At 49.6% G+C, this 24,174-nt stretch overlaps 6 protein-coding genes across 6 annotated transcripts; 2 read left to right on the forward strand and 4 right to left on the reverse strand.

The window, feature by feature from the left end:
* Positions 1–470: 470 nt before the first annotated feature.
* Positions 471–1,152, reverse strand: Triagg1_970 (uncharacterized protein; the record flags this gene model as incomplete). Its single annotated transcript, XM_062903273.1, has 2 exons — positions 471–1,080; positions 1,142–1,152. The coding sequence occupies 2 exons, from the start codon at positions 1,150–1,152 to the stop codon at positions 471–473; spliced, it is 621 nt and encodes a 206-aa protein (XP_062760194.1).
* A 3,458-nt stretch (positions 1,153–4,610) lies between these two features.
* On the forward strand, positions 4,611–5,090 carry Triagg1_971 (uncharacterized protein; the record flags this gene model as incomplete). The annotated part of the gene is made up of 1 exon (XM_062903284.1): positions 4,611–5,090. The coding sequence occupies one exon, from the start codon at positions 4,611–4,613 to the stop codon at positions 5,088–5,090; it is 480 nt and encodes a 159-aa protein (XP_062760195.1).
* A 5,407-nt stretch (positions 5,091–10,497) lies between these two features.
* Triagg1_972 (uncharacterized protein) lies at positions 10,498–11,349 on the reverse strand (the record flags this gene model as incomplete). Its single annotated transcript, XM_062903295.1, has 1 exon — positions 10,498–11,349. One exon carries the CDS (start codon positions 11,347–11,349, stop codon positions 10,498–10,500), a length of 852 nt encoding a protein of 283 aa, XP_062760196.1.
* Positions 11,350–12,043: 694 nt separating this feature from the next.
* Triagg1_973 (uncharacterized protein) lies at positions 12,044–12,640 on the reverse strand (the record flags this gene model as incomplete). The annotated part of the gene is made up of 1 exon (XM_062903306.1): positions 12,044–12,640. One exon carries the CDS (start codon positions 12,638–12,640, stop codon positions 12,044–12,046), a length of 597 nt encoding a protein of 198 aa, XP_062760197.1.
* Positions 12,641–16,484: 3,844 nt separating this feature from the next.
* Triagg1_974 (uncharacterized protein) lies at positions 16,485–19,120 on the reverse strand (the record flags this gene model as incomplete). The annotated part of the gene is made up of 4 exons (XM_062903317.1): positions 16,485–16,813; positions 16,886–18,817; positions 18,874–19,029; positions 19,093–19,120. 4 exons carry the CDS (start codon positions 19,118–19,120, stop codon positions 16,485–16,487), a joined length of 2,445 nt encoding a protein of 814 aa, XP_062760198.1.
* A 1,053-nt stretch (positions 19,121–20,173) lies between these two features.
* Triagg1_975 (uncharacterized protein) lies at positions 20,174–21,392 on the forward strand (the record flags this gene model as incomplete). The annotated part of the gene is made up of 2 exons (XM_062903328.1): positions 20,174–20,526; positions 20,579–21,392. 2 exons carry the CDS (start codon positions 20,174–20,176, stop codon positions 21,390–21,392), a joined length of 1,167 nt encoding a protein of 388 aa, XP_062760199.1.
* Positions 21,393–24,174: the final 2,782 nt, after the last annotated feature.

Consider the following 24,174-nt stretch of genomic DNA (forward strand, 5'->3'; position numbering starts at 1 on the left):
CCGCGTGTCTCCTCCGGGGCCCATGGCTTTCCGGTCTGGGGCTATCGTCACTAGCCATGTAGGAGGATTTTGCCATCTATCATGTTCGTATTTCGGACATGGGGACGAAATCTTCCACATTTCTACGTTACGGCCGGGCTGCGGACAATCTTGTCGATGAGCTGATGTCATTGCCTTCTTCTAATCATGCTACTATTCTTCATACTTGTTAGATTCAAAATGCTAAACACCAATAACTAATTCAAGATATAGTACGGGGAAATATTTCCAAATCTACTTCTGTTAGTGAATATTATCACAGATTTCACGCAATTCTACCATCACTTTCCTAATTATTTACACTATAGTGCACACCAAATCTATTACTTCATCACCTAAACCACTCAACCATAACTTCTTTCCACCCCTCCACCATGAAAATGATCATTTACAAACCAAATGAATGCATCCAGCCGAGAGATGGATTGTTCTTAGCTCTCTTCTCCTCCGTCTTTGTCTAGTCTCTGTATGAGGACTTGCCCTGGCCATCCATTGGCGTCGAAAGTCTCCATCCGCTTGAAGCCTTGTGACTCATAGTAACGAACTAATCCCCCACTGCCACCAGCATAGCAATCGAGTCGAAGCAAGGACACGCCAGCCTCGCGAGCCAGTGCGCGCGCCTTCTCCAGCAGAAGCGTGCCGATTCCCTTGCCGCTGGACGCCCGATCTGACGCGAGATATCTGACGTACAGCTCGGGCTCGGCCGCTGGCTGAACGTAGTGATTCGCTTGGCCGACGGTTATGGCGCCGACGACGCCGTTGATGACGGAAAGCTCCTCGTTTTCTGCTCCGTCGCCTGGTTTCGGGGGCGAGTAGTTGGCATCTACGGCGATCCACGTCCCGCCTGACTCGGCGAGCTCGGTTGCCTGCTTGATCCTGGCGGGGTTGGTTGAGTGTCTCTTGGTGCCCCATTGTCCGGTTTGGCCTTTCTTTACGAGCCAGGCTGTTGCGATGTCCATGAGTCTTAGCATGGCGGGGACATCTTCGACGGTTCCTGGGCGTAATGTCACGCCGTCTATAGTAAGTTTTTGAGGTGCGTTTCTAGTGAAGAAATTAGCCTTCATCACTTGTGTTCGAAATGCAGTTTAGTTATTCGGCATACCCTTCAGACATGATGTGTATGCCGGTAACAGAATGATGACTTGAATCCTGAATGAACTTGAGATTTCAGAACAAACTTGTCTACTCGCTCCAGTTTGTGGTGTCAGAGTTTGAACGACTTAAATATCTTTCATGTTAACTGTTAAGAAGACCAAGTAATACCAGATAACCGAGGCAGGAATATGTATGTTGCGAGCATGCGTATTGCAGGTGAGCATGTGTACGTAAGTGTGTATAGAAGCGTGAACTCGTGCTCTTAGCGCTATTCGGCCAATCATCGGGAGGGGTACCCCGCGAATCCATATCATCCCCAAGAACCCTCTCGAACTTGATAGATGCACTATGCTAGACTACTATGCTGAATTCTGGCAAGGCATGCGTAATCGACCGCTCAGCGTATACGTATTGGGTGACTCTTCAGGAGACACGTGGCAAAGACGAGTGAGGTCAGAGACGAAGGAATCCGAGTGCCCCGCCAATCACCATTCAATCCAGGCACCTCAACAAACTTGAAAGATTAGTATATCTCAAGAATTAACATCTGTTGGGCGGTCTCTTTGATGAATTAACCGAGCTACACTTAGCATCCTGAATTTGAAGCGTTTGCGTCTATTGTATCGTAAAAACTCTCACGGTCTTTCCAAACAGGCAACATGTGCTGTAATTTGAACTACAGTTTTCAATGATGGCGCACACTCGAGCTTTAAGAGTCTAAACCTACCTAAATAATATAGAGTGGCGAGAGCTGTACCCATAGCCTACTTCCGGTGTAGCAGTTTACGCCGAAGCGGTGTTCCGGGAGGGACTGCCGAAACGGAGGGGATGCTGCGGAGTGCTCCACCGTTGAGGCGGCGCCGGCGGCCGGAGTGAGCCCCGTCGGCAAACCCTTGTCGTGATGTAATGGACATTTTGTTTCATCTCAATGACGTCGTCAAGTTGAAATAAGCTCGTCACATGAGTCTGAAGAGAGAAAAATTGGCTTGAGATTATTTGTTGTTATGGGATTACTATTCTCTGCTACCATCGCTACTCATTATAGCTCTGCTGCTCTTCAGTAGTATCTGCTTGAGACATAGGATGCCGGATAGCTAACTCGGGGTACTAGATAGCCACCCCTAAGCATCTCAGCTTCATTATTTCTTTCACGCACAAGGTACAAGTTTTATGAAGATATACTATAGCTTCCCTCCTATGATACAAAATATGCCACGTGCCACAATCGCAGTAGGATCGAGTTGAGTGTTGACCACGGCCAATAAAGGATATTGGACCAACATAGAAGCAAGTCTGCAATTAAAACTAGGAATCATCACCAGTAGGTAGGTTTTACACTTCCTCTCTATTTCAGCTTTCTCTTATGCTTGAATACTACAAAGGTTCAATCAGCTGGGAGAGCTAGTTCAATGATAAGTCGTCCCTTTTAGTCATCTTGTAAGAACTCCTCTAGCAACCTCACAGCTATGGCGGTGAAATCTTTTTCGTATGGCTGCTATGTTGATGCGGATTTTATCATGACTCGCGCTTGTCACTATCCGGTAAAAGAGACAGGGAGTGACTTGCCAGCCTCCGGTATCTACCGCCGTTGCTACTCTTTCTGTTGACTATTTCTAGTGACAGCCATTACTACAATCCTTCAAATGACAGCCATGGGCACCGTCAACAGGATTCTCGCACGCATTCACCATAATGGCCTGGATTCACCATAGATGGTGACGAGACTCACGACACTTCCAACCAAAAGCTCGTGCAGAAACTTGACAGTAACAGCAGGGGCACTCTACCCGAGAAAGACCAAGTACATTACCTCTGCCGTTTCTACCCGCGTCGTGCTCGCTAGATTTTCACCCTCGGATCGCCTTCACAGGCCAAACGTCATTAGGAATAGCGAGGATGCAGCAATCGGCCAGCTTCGGGATGGCAAGCGTCCTCTCGGCCGGGCAAGGGTGCAAAAATCTGCGAGGGCACATCTCGGGTCTCGGGATCGAGAAAGTGGCATGTTCCGACGCGGATATAACATGGGAAACCCAGAAAAGGTTAAAAAAAAATCCTTACTCTTCCAATGTCAGGAGATCTCAAGGCCAATTCCCAGATCTAATGTATCTACTCCCCGCATTCTGGGCTCTTGGCCCACAAGACACATGGGAACAGCAAAAGCTGGGGGTGGGAAATCCCGACAATCGGTTCCGAAAAATCCCTTTGGGTGCCGGAACGCTCATCCAATAGGCCTCGAGGATCGGCCGGGACTGCGGTCTTGACCCCCGGATCTGTGGCATTGTGTGATACTGCCGCAGTGGAGCTCGGCTTCCGTGATGTTGCATCTCCATCTTTGACGTTTGACATTAGACTCTTGGCCCGAGGCACCGTCTTGCTGCTCCGGGTGGCTTCACGCTCGGGGATGACGATGGTTGCCGTCGGCAAATCTCTGGCTCTTTATTTCATGTTTTATGTTTTTTATGCAAATCAACTTGAACTCATCACGTCACTTTGCTTTAAGCCCGATCAGCGCTAGGGCTTTTGCAAATTCGCACGTGGGCTCTTATCTCCAGTCCCTTTGCCGCGAAGACCGCCAGAGCCCGAAAGAACCGGAGGACAAACCAGGCACGGAAAAAAAAAAAAAAAAAAAAAACGAAGTGAGACCCAGGCCGAACCCCGTCCAGGCGTGGGGGGAAAGATCTCTGCCATTGGCGCCAGCAGGGAGCGAAGGGGGCCGCTACCATCCATGGAGAGCTGCATGATGGTCTCAACGGACGAATTATCCCCTGGCTTTTCCCAAGGTTGCTCCTGGATGTGCTGCGGGCGACGTTATGCAGCAGCGCCTGGACCCAATGGCGGCTCGGCCAGGGCCACCGCCATGGACAACCAGAGGGGCAGCGCTGGTGTTCACATGATGATGATGTGTGGTTTTGGAGTGCCCGAGAACCTTTGAAGGCTGCTGGTTGGGAGGCGAAATGGCTGCCCGTGTGTCGTCAGATCCGTCGCCACGTCTCAGCCCACCTCCTGTTCTGCGACCTCCCATGACACCCCCCTTTGACGGCATGCTATGCTATACTATCCATATCCGTGGCCATGGCCATGACAATCTCTCTCAAGCATCCGTGCTCCCGATCTTGCGCGGGTCCCCCCATGTCATCCGTGTCGTTACTGTAGGACTAGCGCTGTCTGGAGCAGTTGGCGTACACACTCGTACTGTACCTCCTTGGGATGTACTCGTACCCAAATTGCTGTGACACCAGTGCCCAGAGCTTGGTGAGCATAAAGAGCACGTAATCCGCTCTTCCGTGGGCTTCTTTCCTGCTCTTCTCTTCATTCATCATCCATCCTCCACATATATATTCCCAAGTTTCTCTTCCTTTCATCTCTTCTCTCATCATCATCCAACCTCCCTCGTCAACAATCTCTACATACAATCTTGCTTCCTCGCCTTGCCATCTCTACCAAACTCTATACTCTAAACATCCACAACACTCAACATGTCTCTCGACTTTGCCCGTGCTGCTCTGGCTGAGCGCCGCCCTTCCTTCTTCCTTTCTTTGGCGCCTGCTACGTCTTCCTCATACCCGCAACCTGAGAACAGACGAACCTCTGTTGCCGAGGGTTCGACCAGGCCTCGACGAGCTTCCATCAGCTCCCCTACCGGTCTCAGAGTCCTCAAGCTCGGCCCCGTCTACTACGGTGAACACATGGGCCAGAACAAGGACGACTTCTACGATGTCCCGTCCTCTCCTCCTCTCCCGGCCGTCACCCCCTCTTCTTTCCTTTCCCTGGCACCGGCCACTTCTGCCTCCTACCCTCAGATGCCCGCCAGCAACCCCGTTGCCCTTCCTGAGAGGCGACGATCCTCTTCCAGCTCCACCACCGGCTTCAGGGTGTTGAAGCTGGGCCCCGTTTACTGGGGACAGCACGCCGATGATCACAAGGACGACTTCCACGACGTTCCCTCTTCTCCTTAGAGTGGGCAATTGCAACTGAAATCAAGGACAAACACTGGGAATTAGCGATTGATCTTTTATTTTCATCATTTTTTTTTCTTTCAGCACCCCACGAGGGATGAAGCGAGCGAAGCTACTGTTTATTATCAAGACACTAAAAAAAGTTTTCGGCAATACACACAAAAAGTACAAGCCGCTATCAAAATAGCGGAAATGACTCGAGAGAGACAGATTTTACCCTCTCCGCCGGCATTGGCGCCAAATGCTAGCGCCTGATGCTCCTGGCTTGGCATATGTTATTGGAATGGATGGATGGATGGATGATCCGGGCGAATTGGGTTTCTTTTTCTTTTTCTTTCTTTCACTGGCGAATGATAGGAACTTCTATGGAAAAGAATGTAACAGTTTGACGGGGCTATTTTAGGTATCACCTAGTTTGCAACATTGTGCTACGGGAAAGCTTCTTGGACAGATTGGTTTAGCAAGATATGCAGTATTGGAATCAAGACACAAGAAACTCTTTTGACCTAACCAACTACGGCCCAACACTTAATTTACTGTTGCTTTTGATCCTCTTCGTGGTGGTGATGACGCCTCCCGCTCTTGGCGTGGGATTGTGTCTCAGTTTGGAGCGACGCTGTTGGTGCAATTGCGAGCGAATGTCAGATTAAGCTTGAAATGCCGTGTCTCTGGTAACGCGAGGGAACGCTGGTGTCTCTGCGTTAAGATTTCTGTGGCACTTTGGGAGCGAGACATTGTGGCGAGGCTGCTTGGCAGCTAGGGAGCACCTAGACAGCTGGGGGGGATTCACGGAGTTTGCAGTAGATGATTGTTAATACGGGTACTCCGTACAGAGTACTAGGTAAGGTATGATTCGTTGGACCTTGTTTAACAAACATCTACATCTACATGCTGTACAGGTACCTTGGTAGGTAGCACTCCGTGACCTCCGTAACATTAGTAGGTATGCCAAAAAGAGAGTATGGCGATTCAGGGGTCCGGGGCGAGCTGCGTCGCTCACTAATACACCAAAAAAAGATTATGACAGAAACTCCACGGACTCTTCCGTCCGAGGGATCCCAGATAATACGGCCATCCGACTCTTCCACTTGACCGCCCGGTGATAGCCGGGGGAGTAGGTATGGCAAAGAAAATATTTTCTTTTCTTTGGCTCGTGTCACTTCACTTCCCCTGTGAGCTGCAAGATGTATAAATAAATAAAAATCTTTCACTAGGCTGTGTATTACAGTAGCGAGCGAACCAGCTGCTCGCAGTGAGAAAAAATGGTTCGCTTTTTATGCGAGCATAGCATGATGTGAGCGAGATGGATGGGACGCCATGGCTGGATTGGGTTACTCTGAGGCGGGATTCCGAGGTATTGGGATGGCAAGCATTTGCTGAGCTGCGAGGGATGGGGATCTAGAACTAGAACCAACCCCCTTGTGCTGCATTGGGGAGAGCTGTATGTAGTACCTTGTGAATGCATGTATGTATGTTGTATGGATGGCTGTAGTGTGATGTGTGAGAGCATGTCTGTGTGCTGCAGGGGGTTTGAATGCAGAAAGTGAAGTGAAGAGTGACGAGATAAGCGGGGTTTTCTGTACTCTTCTCTTCGGTCTGCAGCTTGATCAATCAATGGATGTCTTTTGCCAGAGTTTTGTGGTTGGTTTCGTTGATCCAACGGGCGAGATGGTGATACCAATGGTCATCCTGGATGCCAAAGTACACGAGTCTGCCACACTGCAGCCTATAGTAGTACTTAGGTAGTAGATGCAACACGAAATCTGGCATCTGGTAGGCTGTTTTTTCTTCTTCTTTTTTTTTTTCACTTCGCCAAGTGCGGGGAGGGCGAAATACCGCCGCGAACAGAAAATCAACCCCCCCACGTTCAATCCTCGCCGTCCGTCTTCTTTTCCTTCATTTCATTGTTGCTTGGCGGCGCCTCCCTGCCTTCGGGTATCGCTCCCTGGTCAATCCGAAACGGCCGTCCGTCGCACAACAGAGGAGAGAGGAAAAGTACGCCGTGGCTACATGGCAAACTTGCGGTGAATGAGAGGGGAGGGGAAGTAGATGCCGAGTAGCGAGCGGCTGAGGGAAAGAAAAGGCACATCTACGATAAGGACTCCTGTAACTGCTGCAGTGGCTTCTGTTTCTGCCAGGTACCACCACCGGCCATCTGCTAGTACGAGTACATGGGAAGCAGCACTCTTCATATATACATCAATAGGTACCTAAGTTAATTGGGGATGCTCGATTGGCCATTTCCCAGAAAATGAGAGAGCAGGAAGGGATTTAACCAATTGGAGAATTGGAAAATGCAACCCTACGCGTTAAAGTCGTTGGTAGTGGTAGGTACGTACTCGCACTGGCAAAACAGCTCTACCTGCTATAACTGTAACCGAGAGTGTGAAGGCGGAAGGAGGCAGGAGGCAGGAAGAAGGAGGCAGGAGTGACGGGTGACGGAGCGTTGGCGGACGTGCAACGGGGCAGGCAGGCACGTTGCGCAGGCATTGGCAGGAGACGATTGGGGGCGCCAAGCCCAATTCTGTAGGCAGGCAGCCGGATTTCTCATCATTCTCTCCTCTCCCTCATCTTTGCCTATCACGCTCATCTGTCGTGTCTTGTGTTGTACGTGGATCCTGCGAGATACGAGCATCTGAATTTTTTTACCCTTTTTTTGCCATTGACGTGTGCCTTGCAGCTGCAGTGGCGAAGCAATGGCCTGGACTGTACCCTTGTGTACCTGTACAGCAGCCATGCACATTGCTGGAGTCGTCAAGCATCGAACACGGAAACGCCCCGAGAGCTCCGTCATCAACGTCTTTTGCTGCTGCATTGATTGCGTCGCACCTCCATGGATGCCTCGGGCGGACAGGGAGGGACCTTGAGGGACCCTGATCTGATCAGAGGCCGTTGACCCCACATGAGATCTGAGGAGCAAAAGGGGGCCCTTGAGCCTGACTCTGGCCAGTTGAGCTGCTGGGGCTGGAGCTGGAGCTGCTGGAACGCCGGAGCCAGGACCAGACTTGGGCCCTTGCCCCTGTCACGCGCGATAACGTTGCACAAAGTCGCCTCTGGTGTACTATCTCCGGTGATCGTGGCCAGGGTGCTTTACCATGGCCTGAGATAGTCTCACTGAAGACGATGGTGCTCCTGCTGCTACGAGTACTACTACTATTCATCATAAAATGCCATTGATAGTGCTGGCTGCTACAGACGCACGTCAGAGCCCTACAGCGAGATACCAGTATGCAGACAGCCCTTTGGAGGTGGATTCGCGGGTAGGGTTTTGATGACGGCATCCGCCATCTCGATCTCGACTTGATATGCACACGCAACACACACACACAGTACCATATGCAGGCTCATCCTGCCAAGCTTCACACCAAACACTCCTACAGTGCACGTCTCAAACTGGCGCGATACAAGGTTGTTGGGAATAGTAGCTGGTTAATCCGATCAAAGCATCACCTTGTTGGATTTTAGCAGCGAGTTTCAGTGTTCTATCCATCAGCGAGGTCGACTTAATCATTCATCAGCTGAGTAAGAATCAGAGCTGTCACCAGCCACGCAAAGTTAATTCATTACGGCCATGTCATACTAAACCTTATCAAACATTTGCACAGGGCTTCTTCAGATTTGACACATCTATTGATCTTTTCGGCTATTTGCCGTGATCTACGGGCAGCTAAAAATAGCGTCCATCATGGAGATTCAATTCCGTGTAATGCCCGATGGTACATTTGCCTCCAAACCAGATCTCATCTTGCCTATACCAACGACATCAAAAGACGAAATCCGGTGCGTGAAGCCATAGTTGTCCAAAGATGAGATGATACAATGAGCTCTCATCAAGGAGTGAGTTCCAAGATAAGCGAGCTGTATCAATAATAAACACCAACTCCATGTGGCATTTCTCTCAGTATACGCACCCGCATCGTTCTTCCACCCATCTCACCTTGACAACGCGTATGTAGCCGTTGCCTTCACAGCGTGAGCAATCTATCTTGCGAGGGTTCCCATTACGGCAATGTGGGCAGAAGATTGAGGGGCCTTGACAGCAGTACACCCAGCACCTGCCCCGGCAAACATTGCACGACGCCCGGGTTACCTCCTCGGTTGCCATCTTGTACCAACCCTTACCATTGCACTCTTCACAGGTTGGGTTTGGCTTTCGTTGGCGAGAACGGTCAGAGTCCATGGACGACCCGCTTCGAACCGAGCTGCTTCTGCTTGACCGAGGCATTATGAAATGGCAACTTGAGTTTAGAGTGGCCTTGGATACGAATAATTTGTCTGCAAGAGCGATTAGTGTGGCAACCTGAGGTTCTCGGAATTTGCAATCAAGAACTGCCTGACTTGAGGTTAAGATCGAGCTAACAAAGACGTGGAAGCTTGTTGTTGAGTTCATTTACACGCGAGCAACAGCCTAGGATACTGACGATACTTATAGTAATGCTCTTGCGAGTTGACGGCGTTGGGAGATGCTGTTTGTGATGGCATTTTACATCTCTTCATAACCAAACTATGAGGATTGTCGTTATTTGCTGCCACTGTTGTGTATCGTGACACTTGGGAACGGCTTCTAAATGGCTCCCATTGTATGCTGACATTTTGCGAGACAGCGAGATCCATTATCAAGATTTCGAAGAGAGAGAGTAGAGCGCCGAGCCTTCATATTGAGAAATGTTCAAGATGCCCGGCCGTTTGTAGGTAGAAGATGAAGATGCTTTTGACGACTGTGAGTCGTCACATAGGCAGTCGATGGAGCATTGACTCACACATGAAGTACAAGTAGATGGGTACAAAAACGAAAATTCCACAAATAGCCATAAATATTATTTAAGAATAATGGCCAAGCTATAAATGAAGAGGATATACGAGTTGGCGATGCAGTCCCCTTTGTCTAATGGTGGCATAGAGGAATCGATGTACTGAACATGCACCTTGGGCAATTTGCCTACTACCTACCTAACCTATACCAGTACTGAAAACGCTGCTTTTGTCATTTTCGTTGCTATAATTTCACGGAAGTTATCATCAATTACCATCAAGATGTTTTGTAACCAAACAGAAATGGTTGGACAGAAATACGATGTATAACGTCCTCTATTCCTACCGTTTCCGATGTTTGCTATGCGTTACAGCACGTCCACAAGCCTCTGTACGTATGCTGAATCGGCTGGAGAGTAATACAGCGTCATATGCCCAGTAAGTTTTACATGCCAGTATAGATTTACCAAGATAATTGCCTTTCTCATAATGTTCCTACGAAATTCTCGACTATCATTCCGCTAAAAGACTGACTCTTCCTGTAGCGCAGGTTTCCAAGACCATGAGAAAGTTATATCAGCACACCGACGGACACTGTTGTGGACGAAAAACAAACAACAGAGGAGCATGTCTCCCCAGGAACAACATGATCCAACTACACCTGCCAGGCCACCACTCTTCTTCTTCCCTCAGGATCAATCACTTTCAAGATTGCCCTCCAGTCAATCTCAATCACCTCCTCGTCCTGCTTCTTCGCAGCATCATCATCAGTATCTTCATTTCTCCGTCTCAGAAATGAAAGCGAACTGCACTCCTTTCCCTGGTGAAACTCGCACCACGCCCGCTCATGCCTCCCCTTGACCCTCAGCCTCGCCTCTCTTATCCCCGGGTCCGCCAACAGCCTGACCAGCCCTTCCAGCGGCGGCCTATCAAACACTCTCTTCTTCTGCCGCAGAAGCAGTCTCGAAGCCGAATGGGGCCTCTCCTTGGTCCCGGTGCCGTCCTCCACCACCAGAGTCAGATCCCCCAGCTCGCCTCTCACAGCCATGTCCTGTAGGAACGGGCCCAGATCCTCCCAGAGCCATCCCCTCAGCCTATCGATCCTCATCTCCAGCTTTCGTACCCTGCGCCTCGCATCTTGCGACAGGAGGAGGAACCGGCCTCCCGTCTGTCGCAGCAGAAGCTGGCTCTGCGCCTGTTGTTTGCTGCTTCTTTCCGCATCATCCGGCAGATCCTCGGCCGCGTCGTTGATGAAGTGTCGCACATGAGAGGCGTGGTTGCCTGTCAGGTCTAGAATGAATGTGTTTGCCGGTCCGTAGAAGATTGGGTGGGCGATTGCGTATATGGACGGGTGGATGAGGAAGATGGGGACCGGGTTGACGCTGAGGGAGCTGTCTGTGCAAGGACAGAGGGGGATGTTGCCGCTGTTTGGGGCTGTGAGAAGTTGTTGGAGGATGAGCGATAGGATGTCGACTGGAAGGTCGAACAAGTGAAGAGGCTCGGGCATCGTGACTTGATCCCACTCGAGGCCTGTTGGTGTCCTGTCGGTGCCTGTTGTGAGAGGGCAAACTGGCTGTGCAATGTATCAGCCTAACGAGGACAGGCGGCTTGTTAGAGATGTCCTGGGCTTTGAAACAAGGATTCCTTGTGTATTATGTAAATGACAAATGGGGTTTTGCAAATCCAAGATATCTCCAGAATGATGCTTGGGCAGTGAGACTGTGAAGATGGAGAATGTGGGGTGACGGTGTGTATCTTTAAGCCTGGGATTTGCCCTTCGGAGTTTAGAGCGCCGAGTGCGACACTGAAGTAATTGGTCAAAAGTCTACGACCACCAAGTTCCGGCTTGAAGACGCATATGGGGTTTAGAATATTGAACACCATGTACGGAATGGTATCCAGATTAATTAAAGGAGCAAGGAATAACGCTTTGCATGATTGCATCATTGGGAAGAGACTTGGGTGTATCGAGAACATACTGACGGTATAGTAAAGATTCTTTGGCAATATGAGATACGATCGCTATTTGAAGACAAGGTACAATCGTTATTTAAGGATTGTCTGATGATTTCAATATGATCGATATTTGAGCTATTATCGGAAGCAAGTGAATTGTGTATAGCTATGGTAAATAAAGTAGATGTAGGATGCGCTTTTGATTCAAACGCATCATTAAAGTTTGAGTGCGATTGCTGTGCGCATTATGACTGCGACTCCTCAGGTCCAAAAACAGCTGTTCGTAATTCGACGATTCCTTTCGCGATTTGCCTGAAATACTCCCTGAATACCGTATCATCTGTTTCTAGGGCATCAAGTCTTATATTGCATTTCTTGATGGTTTCTTTGTTTTGTTTGTTCTTCAACTTTTGGTTTTGAATTGTCTCTTGAAGTTTCTCAACGGTCTCTTGAAGCTTCGCAATAGTCTGCATGAGCTTCTCAACAGCTTGCTGTGAGTCCATTCTGGCTTGCTTCTCGATGCGGTAGTTTTCTTGTATATGGGCACAGCGGTCTTTGAGTGATCTGATCTGCACGTCGTGGAGCTTTATGCGGTCGAAGTCATGGGCACAAGCTTGCTGATTGGCCAAATGCTCTTTGGCTTTCTCATTTTGTTCTTCGTTCCGGTCCTCGCGATGCTGCTGCTTGTCCTCAATGCAGTCTTGTCCGTCTCCGTCTCCATCTTCATCTTCGATTTCTTCGTAGTATTCAGCTTCGTCGTCTCTCTCGTTCGCTTTGCCATCACATGTCTCAGAGGCCGCGGCACAACAATAGATTTTCGATTTCTTTTGATGTTCGTGCATGGGACTTGTTGTCTTTCTTTTTGCTCCAGCCAACGGAAAACTGGCAAAAAAATCCATCTTGCGCTGCTTTGATGCTTGCTTTGAGCTGGAGGATGGGAAAGTTGTGGTGCTTTGTACTTTGTTCAAGTATTAAAGCGTCTTCTAGAGAACTCAAGTTTTGAGCTTGGCTTGAAGAACGATAAAAATTTTAAAAGGAAGAGGAAATTGGAAAAGAAAAAAGGTGCATCACGTTTGAGTAGAGGAGATATGAGAGCCAGAGGCACGTGATGCATAGAACTGCTGGCAGTTGTCAGTGTTTTCTTGAAGCTCGTGTCAAACGGAAGAGATGTATCGACAAATGCCTGATTTGTATACAAGTAAAGTATCGCGGACTCGTGCATTTACTCAGCAATATTCAAGCCGAAGTTCTTCAATTGGCTGTAAAACAAGCATCCATATTCACTGCCAGCTGTGATAAATCGACTTGCGTAAGATACAAAAACAGGCAACAAATATGATACGGCAAGACCATACCGAGCATATGGGTCCAATTCAATTACCAATCCTGGAGAAGAGTGAATGTAGTAATGCCACAGATGGCCCGTGTATCTTGAGATTTCGGCTATCGAGATTCTAGAGATGGACGAACAATAGACTCGCGTAAAAAGTATTGCAGAAGCATATTGAAAGCAAGCAACAAATATACCGGGGCGAACAGTGCGAACTTTTCCTTGATGGGGATACTAAACTACTACAAACACTATTATTGGGGAACCGAGCAACCACCGCTCTTACAGAGTCAACAGCTTTTGCTTAGCTGGCTGAATTCTGTCTTATTAGACGCAATTTACCGGAATCCAGATGCTCTCGGCCAATACATCTTTAACTCACATAGATTTACTCCTTACCGTTGCATAACGAGAGCAGCTCAAACAGCATGAGCTTGGAACAGGCCTGTATCCAACGAAACCAGCTGCTGCCAGTTGCAAACCAAAATATTTCAAAGGACACGAGTAACGAGTTACGGGGAGACCAAACACCAGCAGATTATGAAGTGCGCATCAGTCAGTTAGAAAGCGCTTTGAAAGCTGCCATTTACGATCGACAACAGCTGATGGAGAAGCACATCGAGGATATGGAAAGAGTGGGGAGGGGCCAACATCAGATTATGGAAAGGCTACGTGCGATGACGGAGGAAAAAGAGGCGACCATGGAAAATATTGAGATGATCAGCTTGGAAATTAGGAAGCTTGCAAAAGCGGAAGGGGATCATCAGTGTAAAAGAGAGAAATCGGACGCTCAAATCTTCGAGTAAATGCAACTCACAGGGCAAAAGGCAAATGAAGAATAAGGGAGGGAAGAGGACTTCAAAAAGGAATGGCGGACAGTTTATATTTCAGTATGGAATTAGGAGCGCATAAAGTCATTAGTGAGGGTATCAGGGTTACAGAGGCATTCGAGGAACTCTATCATGATTTGCAGATAGAGGGAGTCGGATGCGTCAGGATTACAAGGTCATTTGAGATACTTCATCACAGTTTGCAGACAGGAGAAACGAGACATCATTCGCGAGTCATCATCTCGACGCCATAATAACAAATAATGTGATCATCCTTCGTGAAACGAAACTGCAGAGCAAGGGGCCCTTGGAAGAATCAGCATGACATCAAACAAGTACAAAAGCATATATAGTATCCTCAACATTCTCAGCTTTGATCAGGTCAACACTATGGAGGCTTTCTCAACCGCATTATAGTCGCCATCTCCTCCTATCAAAGTTGTTTTCCAACAGCTTCCCACAGAACGCCATCGTCGATGGGGTATCTATTCATTCGTTATGAAGAAGCCAAGATATCGCCCTTCATTATACATTGGATCTGGAACCAGGGGTCAAGTTGGCGTTTCTCCGCTTCGTCAGTATGAGGCTTTTGCCATCAACAACATGCTTTCGATATGCTTCGTCAGCTATGTTGTAGGGTCTGATGATGAATGATCTTGATTCATCTATCTATTTAGAGTTGGCCACCGCCACTTGATGGTTATATAGGCATACGAAGTAATTTTGACGTTGAAGCTGACACCGGTGTCGAGTTCCACGAAAATACCGACCCTTAAACGAAGTGAGCGAGCAAGATGGGAGAGAGTGTTGGGAGATACCTGACCCAGCATCGGCTGGATGTACACCACAGACTCTCTGTCGATAACAGTCTCGTTTCAAATTAATTAAAATATAATATTGTAAGTAAATACTAGAGAAAGTAGCCAATAGTAGTAGCTAGTAGCAATAGTAGGAGCTAGTAACTAATATTACAAGAGAGTAGCAATAGTAGTAGATAGTAGCCGATATACGGAAAAGCCATATACACTCTCTACTCCTTGCCTCCAATAGTATCCTCAAAGACTTTACAGCTCCTGACTCATCGGTATTTTGGAACCTCATACCCCAACATCATGCCCTATTGCTTTACCACTGCAGCAGGGGGAGGCAAAGGAGCCCCGTTCACCGGTAAAACATTCTCCTCATCCGCCCTCTTGTTGAACTCAGGCACGGAATCAAACCTATCGCCTCCATCTACATGGCCAGGGTATACATGGTACGCTGTATAGTCGTTTACTGGCCCTGGCGTCACGTTGGCCATGTTATAAAAATCGGGGGGACCGTTTGTCTGTGCCGCAGCGGCTACTTTCCGGTCATGTTTCTTTATCAGTCCTCTGAACAGAAACTGTCAGAAGCTTGTTAGTATCTTTGCTAAACGGTACTGTGTTGTTGAGAAACTCTTACTTTTTCATGTGCCCGTGGCGGTAAGCCCTTGTTGAGTCTTAATTGGAGAATGATGGCCAGGAGCACATTGACTATGAGGATTGCTCCGATAATGGCCGCAATAATGTAGTATTTTGTATAGGAATACTGATGCGTATGTTAATAACATGAAAATTGTGAAGGTCTGGGAAGCTTTACTCTTTCTCTCACGTAAACAATTACGTCGTTGTGAATTGATGAGCCGAAAGGCACATGCTCATTTCGCGCCTTGAACGCTGTCGACACCATTCTCGGCATAGTCACCGCTATCTTTTTTCTGAGTCAAATCGAAGGAAAAGATAATAAGTTGGTAGTATATAGACTCCAGATGTCAAGCACATATACTATAATACAAGATGGAGGGCAACTGTAGACTAAATACAAATTTGCTGAGCTACATATCGCAATGGCATCAACCAATTGGCGGCCCTTGCTTCTCCCAAAAGCAGAAAAAAAAATCAGAAAAAAGTCATATAGCAACTATGTGTCTAGTGGTGGCGGAGCACGAGAGTCTGTGCTTTTGAAATGTATGAAGGTCCATTTTGAAGATGTCTTGACCAAGACGAAAGAGGGGCTCATTCAATGTCCATCACTCCGATCGTACCAGCATAACTGTTTTCTTGTAATATATCTTGTCTAGTATTATACACAATTGGTCAACCTTACTTAAAATCTTTGATACTTGTCCTGCAACGGTGCTCAAACATCGTAAGATGGTGTCTCTAGAGTAGATTTGTCTAAGTGGGGGAGGTGATCTGAGCCAGGGGCTAGAACTTCCATTTTTACTTGCAACCAACAGAGAGAGTTGACTGGCTTAGATAACTTGAACTCCAGCTACTGGGAAGCATAGGTTCTTATTTGCAAGGTAAAAGAAGTTTGTACAAAGTGCCCCTTTGACATGGTGAAGGAACAAGAAACAATTATAGAGAGCCTTATCATTCAATAGCCCTTTTGTAATGCCTAGATACATATACTACCTAGTATGAAAAAAAGAGAGGACACCGCCGCTATAATACTTTTGCATCCTGTAACGCCAGCCATAATTTATATGTACGCAACATCTGCCTATAAACCCATCCCTCCTCCGGCCCAGGCGGGAAAGGCATCCTCGGGGTTGACGGCGTTGCCTTGCGGTTGCCTCTGGTCTTGACGCTCCGCCTCGTTGTTCTGTACATGCTGCTGTTGCATTCTTTGCCTCCACCACAGGAGCAAAACAAGGGCACCTGTAATGCCTATGATAAGGGCACTCTCGATAACCCCGTCCAGAGGGTCCTCGCCGTCATCCCCGATAGTGCCATCGTATATATCATCATAGTAATCGTCGTCGTACAAGAGTTCATCGTCCTCTAGGAAGTTGGCAATCCATTCTGACAGCGACCAGTCCTGCTTTTTCTCTGTACAACTTGTCAGCAAATATCCTCGACTTTCCAGCTGCTTCCACCTCTCTGTTCGGTGGTTAAACTTACTCGGCTCGTCTTGAATGGAGTGGATTGATCCATTGATCAACGTGTTCCAAGCACTTCGTATCCGAAGCTTCAGCAATCCAAGGGTAACGGGTAGGTACGCTTCATCATTAACCGCCAACGCGTGGTCGTAGAATCTCTTGGCAAGATGGAAATCCTGCGTCAGCCCGACGCCATTTTCATGCATCCAACCCAAGTTGAACAGGGCTTGAGCGCTTTGCGAATAGTCGGAAGCGCCCGTGTAGCACTGGACCGCTTTGCCGATATCCCGCTCCGCGCCAATACCATAAAAGTAGTAGTCACCCATCTTGACAAGGGCGTCGACGTTTGCCTGCCTAGACGACCGCGTCCAGTAAATGAGGGCTAGTGCAGGGTTATCGAGGAGCCCAGATTTGTCCTTTCGTTTGCGCAGCAACTCAGAGAGTGGGAGTTTGGATCGAATCGTGTCGAGGACATACGCAACGTTGGTTTGCGCCTTCTCGTATCCCTGCTCAGCCGCCAAAAGATATTCAAGAAATGCGAGATCGTAGTCTCCAGCCTCGTACGCGTCATTTGCATCTGCCCACGATGAGACAAGGGGCTCTGCCTTTTCAGCCACGCTCTTGTAGTAGCTAAGCGCCATGCTGCACAGCTTTTCGCGACCCAGGCCGTGGAAAACCAATTCTGCCAGATAATAGTTGGCCTCAATGTTGCCATAACGCGCGGCTAGCTCAAAGTAGTTGTTGGCGATGCGAACATCTTCAGTGCCGCCTTGGTCGAGGTATAACTGTCCCATCTGGACCTGCGCTGGAGCATAGTCGTGATCAGCAGATACTCTGAACAGGTCCACGGCTTTGACAACATTTTCCTTGACACCGTAGCCGTGCAGATACATGAGTCCCAGGCCATATCGCGACAGCGCATCAGCCTGGGAGTCGCCGCGTTCAAACCATGTTTTCGCTCTGTCAAAGTTCTGAGTCACTCCGTCTCCTCTCAGATACATCCGGCCGAGGTAGCCGGCCGCCTTACCGGCCAGTTTATCGATGCCTGATTTGGCATTGTCTACTTCGCGCCCATTCCTCCAGTATCTTGACGCAACTATCAAGAAATATTTCCTGGCCAGCTCGTAGTCGTGGTCCAGCCCTCGCTGACCCTCGTAGTAGATGCGACCCAGGTTGAATGAGGCCTTTGAATCGCCCTTTTGAGACATGAGATCCAAGTACTCAATGACATCGCCAATAGCAGCGTTGGCATCCGAGTTGGGACTAGGCTTGAAAGCATTCATGCCGGCGCTTGAAGCACTTGCTCCTTCTCCATATAGACCACCGTCGTCGTCGGCAATGCGCCATGCCTGAGATACCCACGACATTCCACCTGGGGGACCAGAGCGGTACCACTCAACAGCCTTGTCCGCTACGCGCTTGTAGTACTTGACGGCAGTCTCACAACTTTTGGTAGCTCCAATGCCTGCCAGATGGCGGAAGCCAGTAGCCATTTCGGCTCTGGTATCTCCTCGAACGGCGGCGAAGGTGTAGTAGAGGAGCGCTTTGCCTTGGTCTCGAGGGACAACATCGCCAATACCTGTTGAGTAATACAACCCAAGCATGTACTGCGCTGTGGTATTTCCGTGGCTCGATGCCAACTGGTGATAGTATTTAAAGGCAGCCCCGAGGTCTCTGGGGTGGCTGTAGTTGCCGAAGAAGTTGAACTCAGCAAGGATATACAAGGCATCGGAGTTGTTCTGGTTGGCAGCCTGCTCAAGATATTCCACCGCATTCAACAGGGGACCGCTGAGTGTCGTCTTCGATTGCGATGGCGCAGTGACGGGTCCAGTTGGGATAGTCCTGAGAAGCAAGCGCAGGACTGAGCCGAATATTCCGGACGACTCTCGCCTTCTTCGGGGTGGTCGTGGGATCTTTCGGAGCTCGGCAAATGCTGCATCAACGAAATCGTGTCCTTTGGCCATGTCAGCATCTTCCACAGCAGCTTTCGCATGACAAGTGGCTGCATACCAGGTTGCGAAAAGGCAGCGCCTTCCTGCCCTCCTGCAGCGTCTAAAAAGGATTCAACCGCATGTTTATCAGCACCGGTTTGCGCCGAGGCGTCGCTTTGGCTGCCGAGAGGTTTCTGATCGGGGGAGCTGATGACGGCTGAGGCCTGCGCAAGCACTGAGACAAGACACCCGCGTGAGCTTCAATGTAAACAATGCACAATCCGGCGGAGCAACTTACGGAGCAGCCAGGCTATCCAGCCTCTCATTCTGGGCAATTGCTATGTGCCTATGTTCGGAATAGAAGCCCGCGGCATGGCTATCGTGCAGAAGAGAGCAGGCAGTGCTTGTGAGTCGCAAGATGTTGCAACCGATCCAATTCGGTATCGTACAAGCTGTCCACTACTCGGAGAGTAATAGGTAAGCTTCCGCTTCCGCTCCCCATTCCGCGCCAGCCACGGCGTGAGATGACTAATCACCCCTGTTGTATCAGGAACTGCCTGAACTGCGTGTGGCGTCATCGCCGCAGCCGGCACGTGTGGCAACAGCGTGAAGAAGAAGAGCAACGGTTCACGTTTCAGACACAAAGAAAAAGCCACTGCATGCACGGTGAAGATGGCTGCATTATGCACGTCTGCTGCAAATACAGTACAATCTTTTTATGCCTCGTCACGGCCTTGCATGATCTACCACGAAACAGCTGCACAAGATCAATCGCGAGCTGCGGGTTGGAACAGAGATGCCCGGCGAGGTGGGGCCGATTCGGCCAGGGTCTCCAGGTCTCCAGGTCTCCAATACCTTCCCCGAGGCTGGCTGAGATCCAGTGGCGCTGCCAGCCCAGGCGTCTTATGCGCTGAACGTGCAGACGGCACAGCACTGAGCACAGAGCACAGAGCACAGAGCACAGAGCACAGGCACTGCTGGCGAGTCTCCCTGCCTGGAGCTCACAGCGCTAACGCCGCCACTTTTCAGCCGCTACGCGTGAAAACTCAGGGCTGCAGCGCGTTAATGGCTGCCCTAGCCCGCGTCGGAAGACCAAGACGCGCTTCCTGGCAGCTTTTCTCAGCCCAGCCATCCATCGATTCCCGTCAAATATCTTGCACGCATCGGCTCGGTTGAAGCTCTTGGAACTTCATCCTCTTCTCTCTTCCTCTCTCCCAGGATCTCTTTCTTCTTGTGCCACACTCTTCAGCAATTGGACATTAGCCAATTCCTTTCTCGTGGCTTCCATTGTCAGTCCGCCGGCTGCTGCTGCATATTCCCTCTTTCGACGACGACTCAGCCGCCCAACTCCACTTCTCCACAGCCTTCAATTCCGCACAATGTCGAATCTCAAGAGAAAAGCGGCCTCGACAGGCAACGAGACGGAGGCCAAGAAGACAAAGGCCAATGGCAGCATTGCCTCCTTCTTCGGGGCCGTCCCAAAGCCTGCCGGCACCAGTGCTGTTTCTGCATCTCCAGCCGCCAGGTTTGACAAGGCGAAATGGGTTGAAGGCTTGACTGCCGAACAGAAGGAACTGCTCAAGCTCGAGATTGAAACTCTTCACGACAGCTGGCTTGCATTGCTCAAGGATGACGTGACTACCAAGGAGTTTCTCGAATTGAAGAAGTTCCTAAACCGCGAGACAGCGGCTGGCAAGAAATGGTTCCCTCCAAAGGAGGACGTCTACTCCTGGTAGGTTGCCCAACAGCCTTCTTTCATATGCCATGTAGTCTAACATGCCCAGGTCTCGCCATACCCCATTCAACGAAGTCAAGGTCGTCATCGTCGGCCAAGACCCTTACCACAACGTGAACCAGGCTCACGGCATGGCCTTTTCCGTCCGACCGCCCACTCCGGCTCCGCCTTCGCTCAGAAATATGTACATTGCTTTGAAGAAGGACTACCCCAGTTTCGTCGAGCCAGCGAATAGGGGTGGCTTGCTGATACCGTGGGCCGACCGAGGCGTATTGATGCTCAATACATGTCTTACCGTCCGCGCCCACGAGGCCAATTCACATGCCAATCGTGGCTGGGAGCGTTTCACACAAAAGGTTATCGATCTCGTCGCCCAGAAGCGGACACGAGGTGTCGTGTTTATGGCATGGGGGACACCAGCCAGCAAGCGTGTACAAAAGGTGGATAAACAACGCCACCTTGTGCTCCTCAGCGTCCACCCTAGTCCTCTCAGCGCATCCAGAGGGTTCTTCGATTGCGGTCACTTCAAGTCCGCAAACGAATGGCTGGTTTCTCGATACGGTGACGACGGCGAGATTGACTGGGCTTTGAGGCCTGACAATACTACCAAAAAGGCTGTCAAAGAGGCCCCCAAGAAAGATTCCAAGGAGGACGCAGCGGCCTCCACGAACGGAGAGGGAAAGAAGACAAAAGCGGAAGACTCGGAAGAAGATTCCTTGGAGAAGCCAAAGGGTGATGCAAAGACAAACGGCGAGTCCAAGGCAAAGAAGCCCGAGCTCGAAGATGACGAGGATGTCGATTCCGACGAAGAGGCGGCATTGGAGGAGGCCCTTAAAATTGCGGAGGAGCAGATTAAGAACTAAACGGCTTACCTAGAGCTACTGGGCGGGAATTCTACGAATCGGGAGACAGCGACATGTTCATGACTTTTGTCAGTGTATCTATTTACGAACTATAATGGCAACTCAGGTGACACTACTACAGGTAGCGTCGGCGGCGCGGGGTTTGGGACTTCAGATTGAATTACTTGTATAAGAAATGAAAATGATTTGAGACTGGCATCTTCAGGGCTGCAACTTGATTTCGCCTACGGGGCACGGATTCCTCCATACACTGAAGCTGAGTTATAGTAATCTGTAACAAAATCAGAGATGACATCCCCGTCTAGCTGTTGTCAATTTCGTATTTGGATTATGAACGGTCCGGTTAGCCGTCGCTTCGAATTGACCACGGGTAACGGCCACCTAGGTATTCATTCAGCACTGCACTCAGGGATTTTTTTTTTCAATAGCTTTCCACAGAACCGGGACAATAGATGGCCTCGCCCGTCATCAATTCCCCTACCAGGTAGCCAGCAGGCAATAAAGCAGGGGGGTTGAGATAGCGCGAGGGAGCCAGCTGAACATCCCAGCCATCATACCCGAATAAGAGCTTCGAGGTGTAAGAGTACATAGTTGGCGTGTGTCTCAAAGCTGGCCTTCTCGGCAACGACAGCCTTGCCTGGTTGTTAATTACTCTCGCTTTGTAATAATAGTCGTCGAATTATAGGGGCTCTCTTCTTCCGGGGTGCGATTCTGTCCGGTCAATGTTGATGTAGCCGCCATCTATCCACCATGCTCAATCTCTTGATTTCTACGCGTACAATATGGACATACTAGCCTAAATCGTACTCAACCGACGAAGCTGCAAGTCAATCAACATCAAACGGCGTCTCTTGATAGGGCGGGCAACTCGCAGCTTTGCACCAAGTAAGAAGCTGGCTGCTGACAGCCCTAATGGTAGGCTGAGGATTTGTTTCAAGAGATGCTAGCGCAAGCAATCAAACAATATCGCCAGTGGCCCAAGCTTGCCCAATCCCTGCCTCGTATGATTTCATGTTCACGGAGCAAGATTCCCGCCCAGGCACGTACTTGGTCTTCATGTACTCCGCATGGAGAAAGCTATAGGTACCAGTACCACCCGTACTTTATTAAGATCAGATACCCGACTCAGGCGCCGTAATAGGTATTGGGTCTGAAACAAGACAAGATAAGCCGCCGTTAGACAAGTTGGTGTGCATGTGGCGCTGGCATTGCATCGTGCCTAGTTGCTGTGGCATGAGAGACAGTACTTGCATCTACATGTGCCCAATCCAGCCTCACGAGGATAGTCCGAGTACCTGTAAAAAAACCTGTAAAAAACTTGGACACCCATGTACAGCACACACAACCTGGAGTGATGGAGGTGATGAGCTTTTGTACGGAGCTCCAGCTGGGACGCCCAATGGTTTGGCCTCATTTAAATTTCAGGGTTAGCCCGTCCGCTGGCTCCCGGGGCAGCCATGTCTGGCGCCCAGCAAGTACTGGTACTCGTAGTTGTTGACAGAGCTGGGCGTCCGCCGCCAAGGTACAAGCACCATCTTTGTTCGTTACGGCGTAAATGGCCATTGAGAGCGGCCAAGGCAACCCCCACCAGTGTCTCGGCGAAGGCTGAAGCCACTACCGCTTCCAGGCACAAGTACCGGTACTTGTTGCGATGCAGCTCCACCGAGCGTTCGTCTCCATCGTATCGCATCGCATCGCATCAGCATGTCATGGAATCATCAATACGTGTCAATACTCTGTGTGCATACTAGAGGCACATGCATCGACAATGGGAGTGGCACCTTGCGCTATCAGACTATCAGGTACGAGTACAACGCACCACGGCCAATCGCCCAAACTCTTGGCCCGGCATCAAACATCCATGCCAGCAGGACAGGAACAGAGCCCAATTGGGCCGTTGTGACATCAAGGTACTCCGTACACGCATGTATGGTAGCATTGAGTGCCAAGGGAGGGAGCACCAACGGCGACTTAACTGTGATCCAATGCCAACATACTGTAACCAAATCAACCAGCACAATCAACACTGCAGTTGGCCTGCCGGCAGTAGCTTCGATGCCGCCGTGCCCAAGCCAAAAGTACCTCTCCGCGCTGCATTCGCCGGGCGAGTACCTGCCCCCCAGCTGGCGCACTCGCGCGCTCCCACCAGAACAATTTAGCATCTAATCTTAGTCGCATAAAGACCCGTAGACTTGGCCCCTGGTCTGGTCGTGTCGCGCCCCTGAAGGCCAGACGAGCAAAAAGATTCCCACCATCTTCCTCGCCATCGCCAGCAAGCGAAATCATCCTCTTGCTCAGTGTGCGGGACGGTGTCCCTTCTTGAGGATCGTGATCACGCCTTTTTTGTGTGCGCGCTGGCTGCTTCCCCTCGTTGAAAGCTTCACTTCATCCGAGCCTTCACTTCAACAAGTGCCCCTCCTTTCTTTTCGTTTCTCTCTGTCCTGTCGCCTTTGTTTCTTATTCAATCCCGCCCACGCACTTATACGACATTCGCAGCGCGAATTGATTGATTGCCTTCTTTTTTTCTCTTTGTCGAGGCCGGTGGTGTGATTGGCTTCTTCGGCAGGCTCACATCGCTTCGCCTGGGTCCCTTCGCCCCAGACTCGGCTTTGCTTTTTTCTACTTCTTCTGTCTGCAGGCTATAATCCACCGCTTCTTGACAAGCTGGAATCTGGCGGCAGCAGCAGCAGCAACTTCCTAACAGCATATTTCTTTCCTTGAATGATTTATGCGAATCGTTGCATCGACAGCCCATTCTCCAGCCGCTGAAAGAATTGCCCAA

This window comes from Trichoderma aggressivum (assembly GCF_033847375.1).
Source record: "Trichoderma aggressivum f. europaeum strain CBS 100526 chromosome Unknown scaffold_002, whole genome shotgun sequence".
NCBI classification, from domain to species: Eukaryota; Fungi; Ascomycota; class Sordariomycetes; order Hypocreales; family Hypocreaceae; genus Trichoderma; species Trichoderma aggressivum.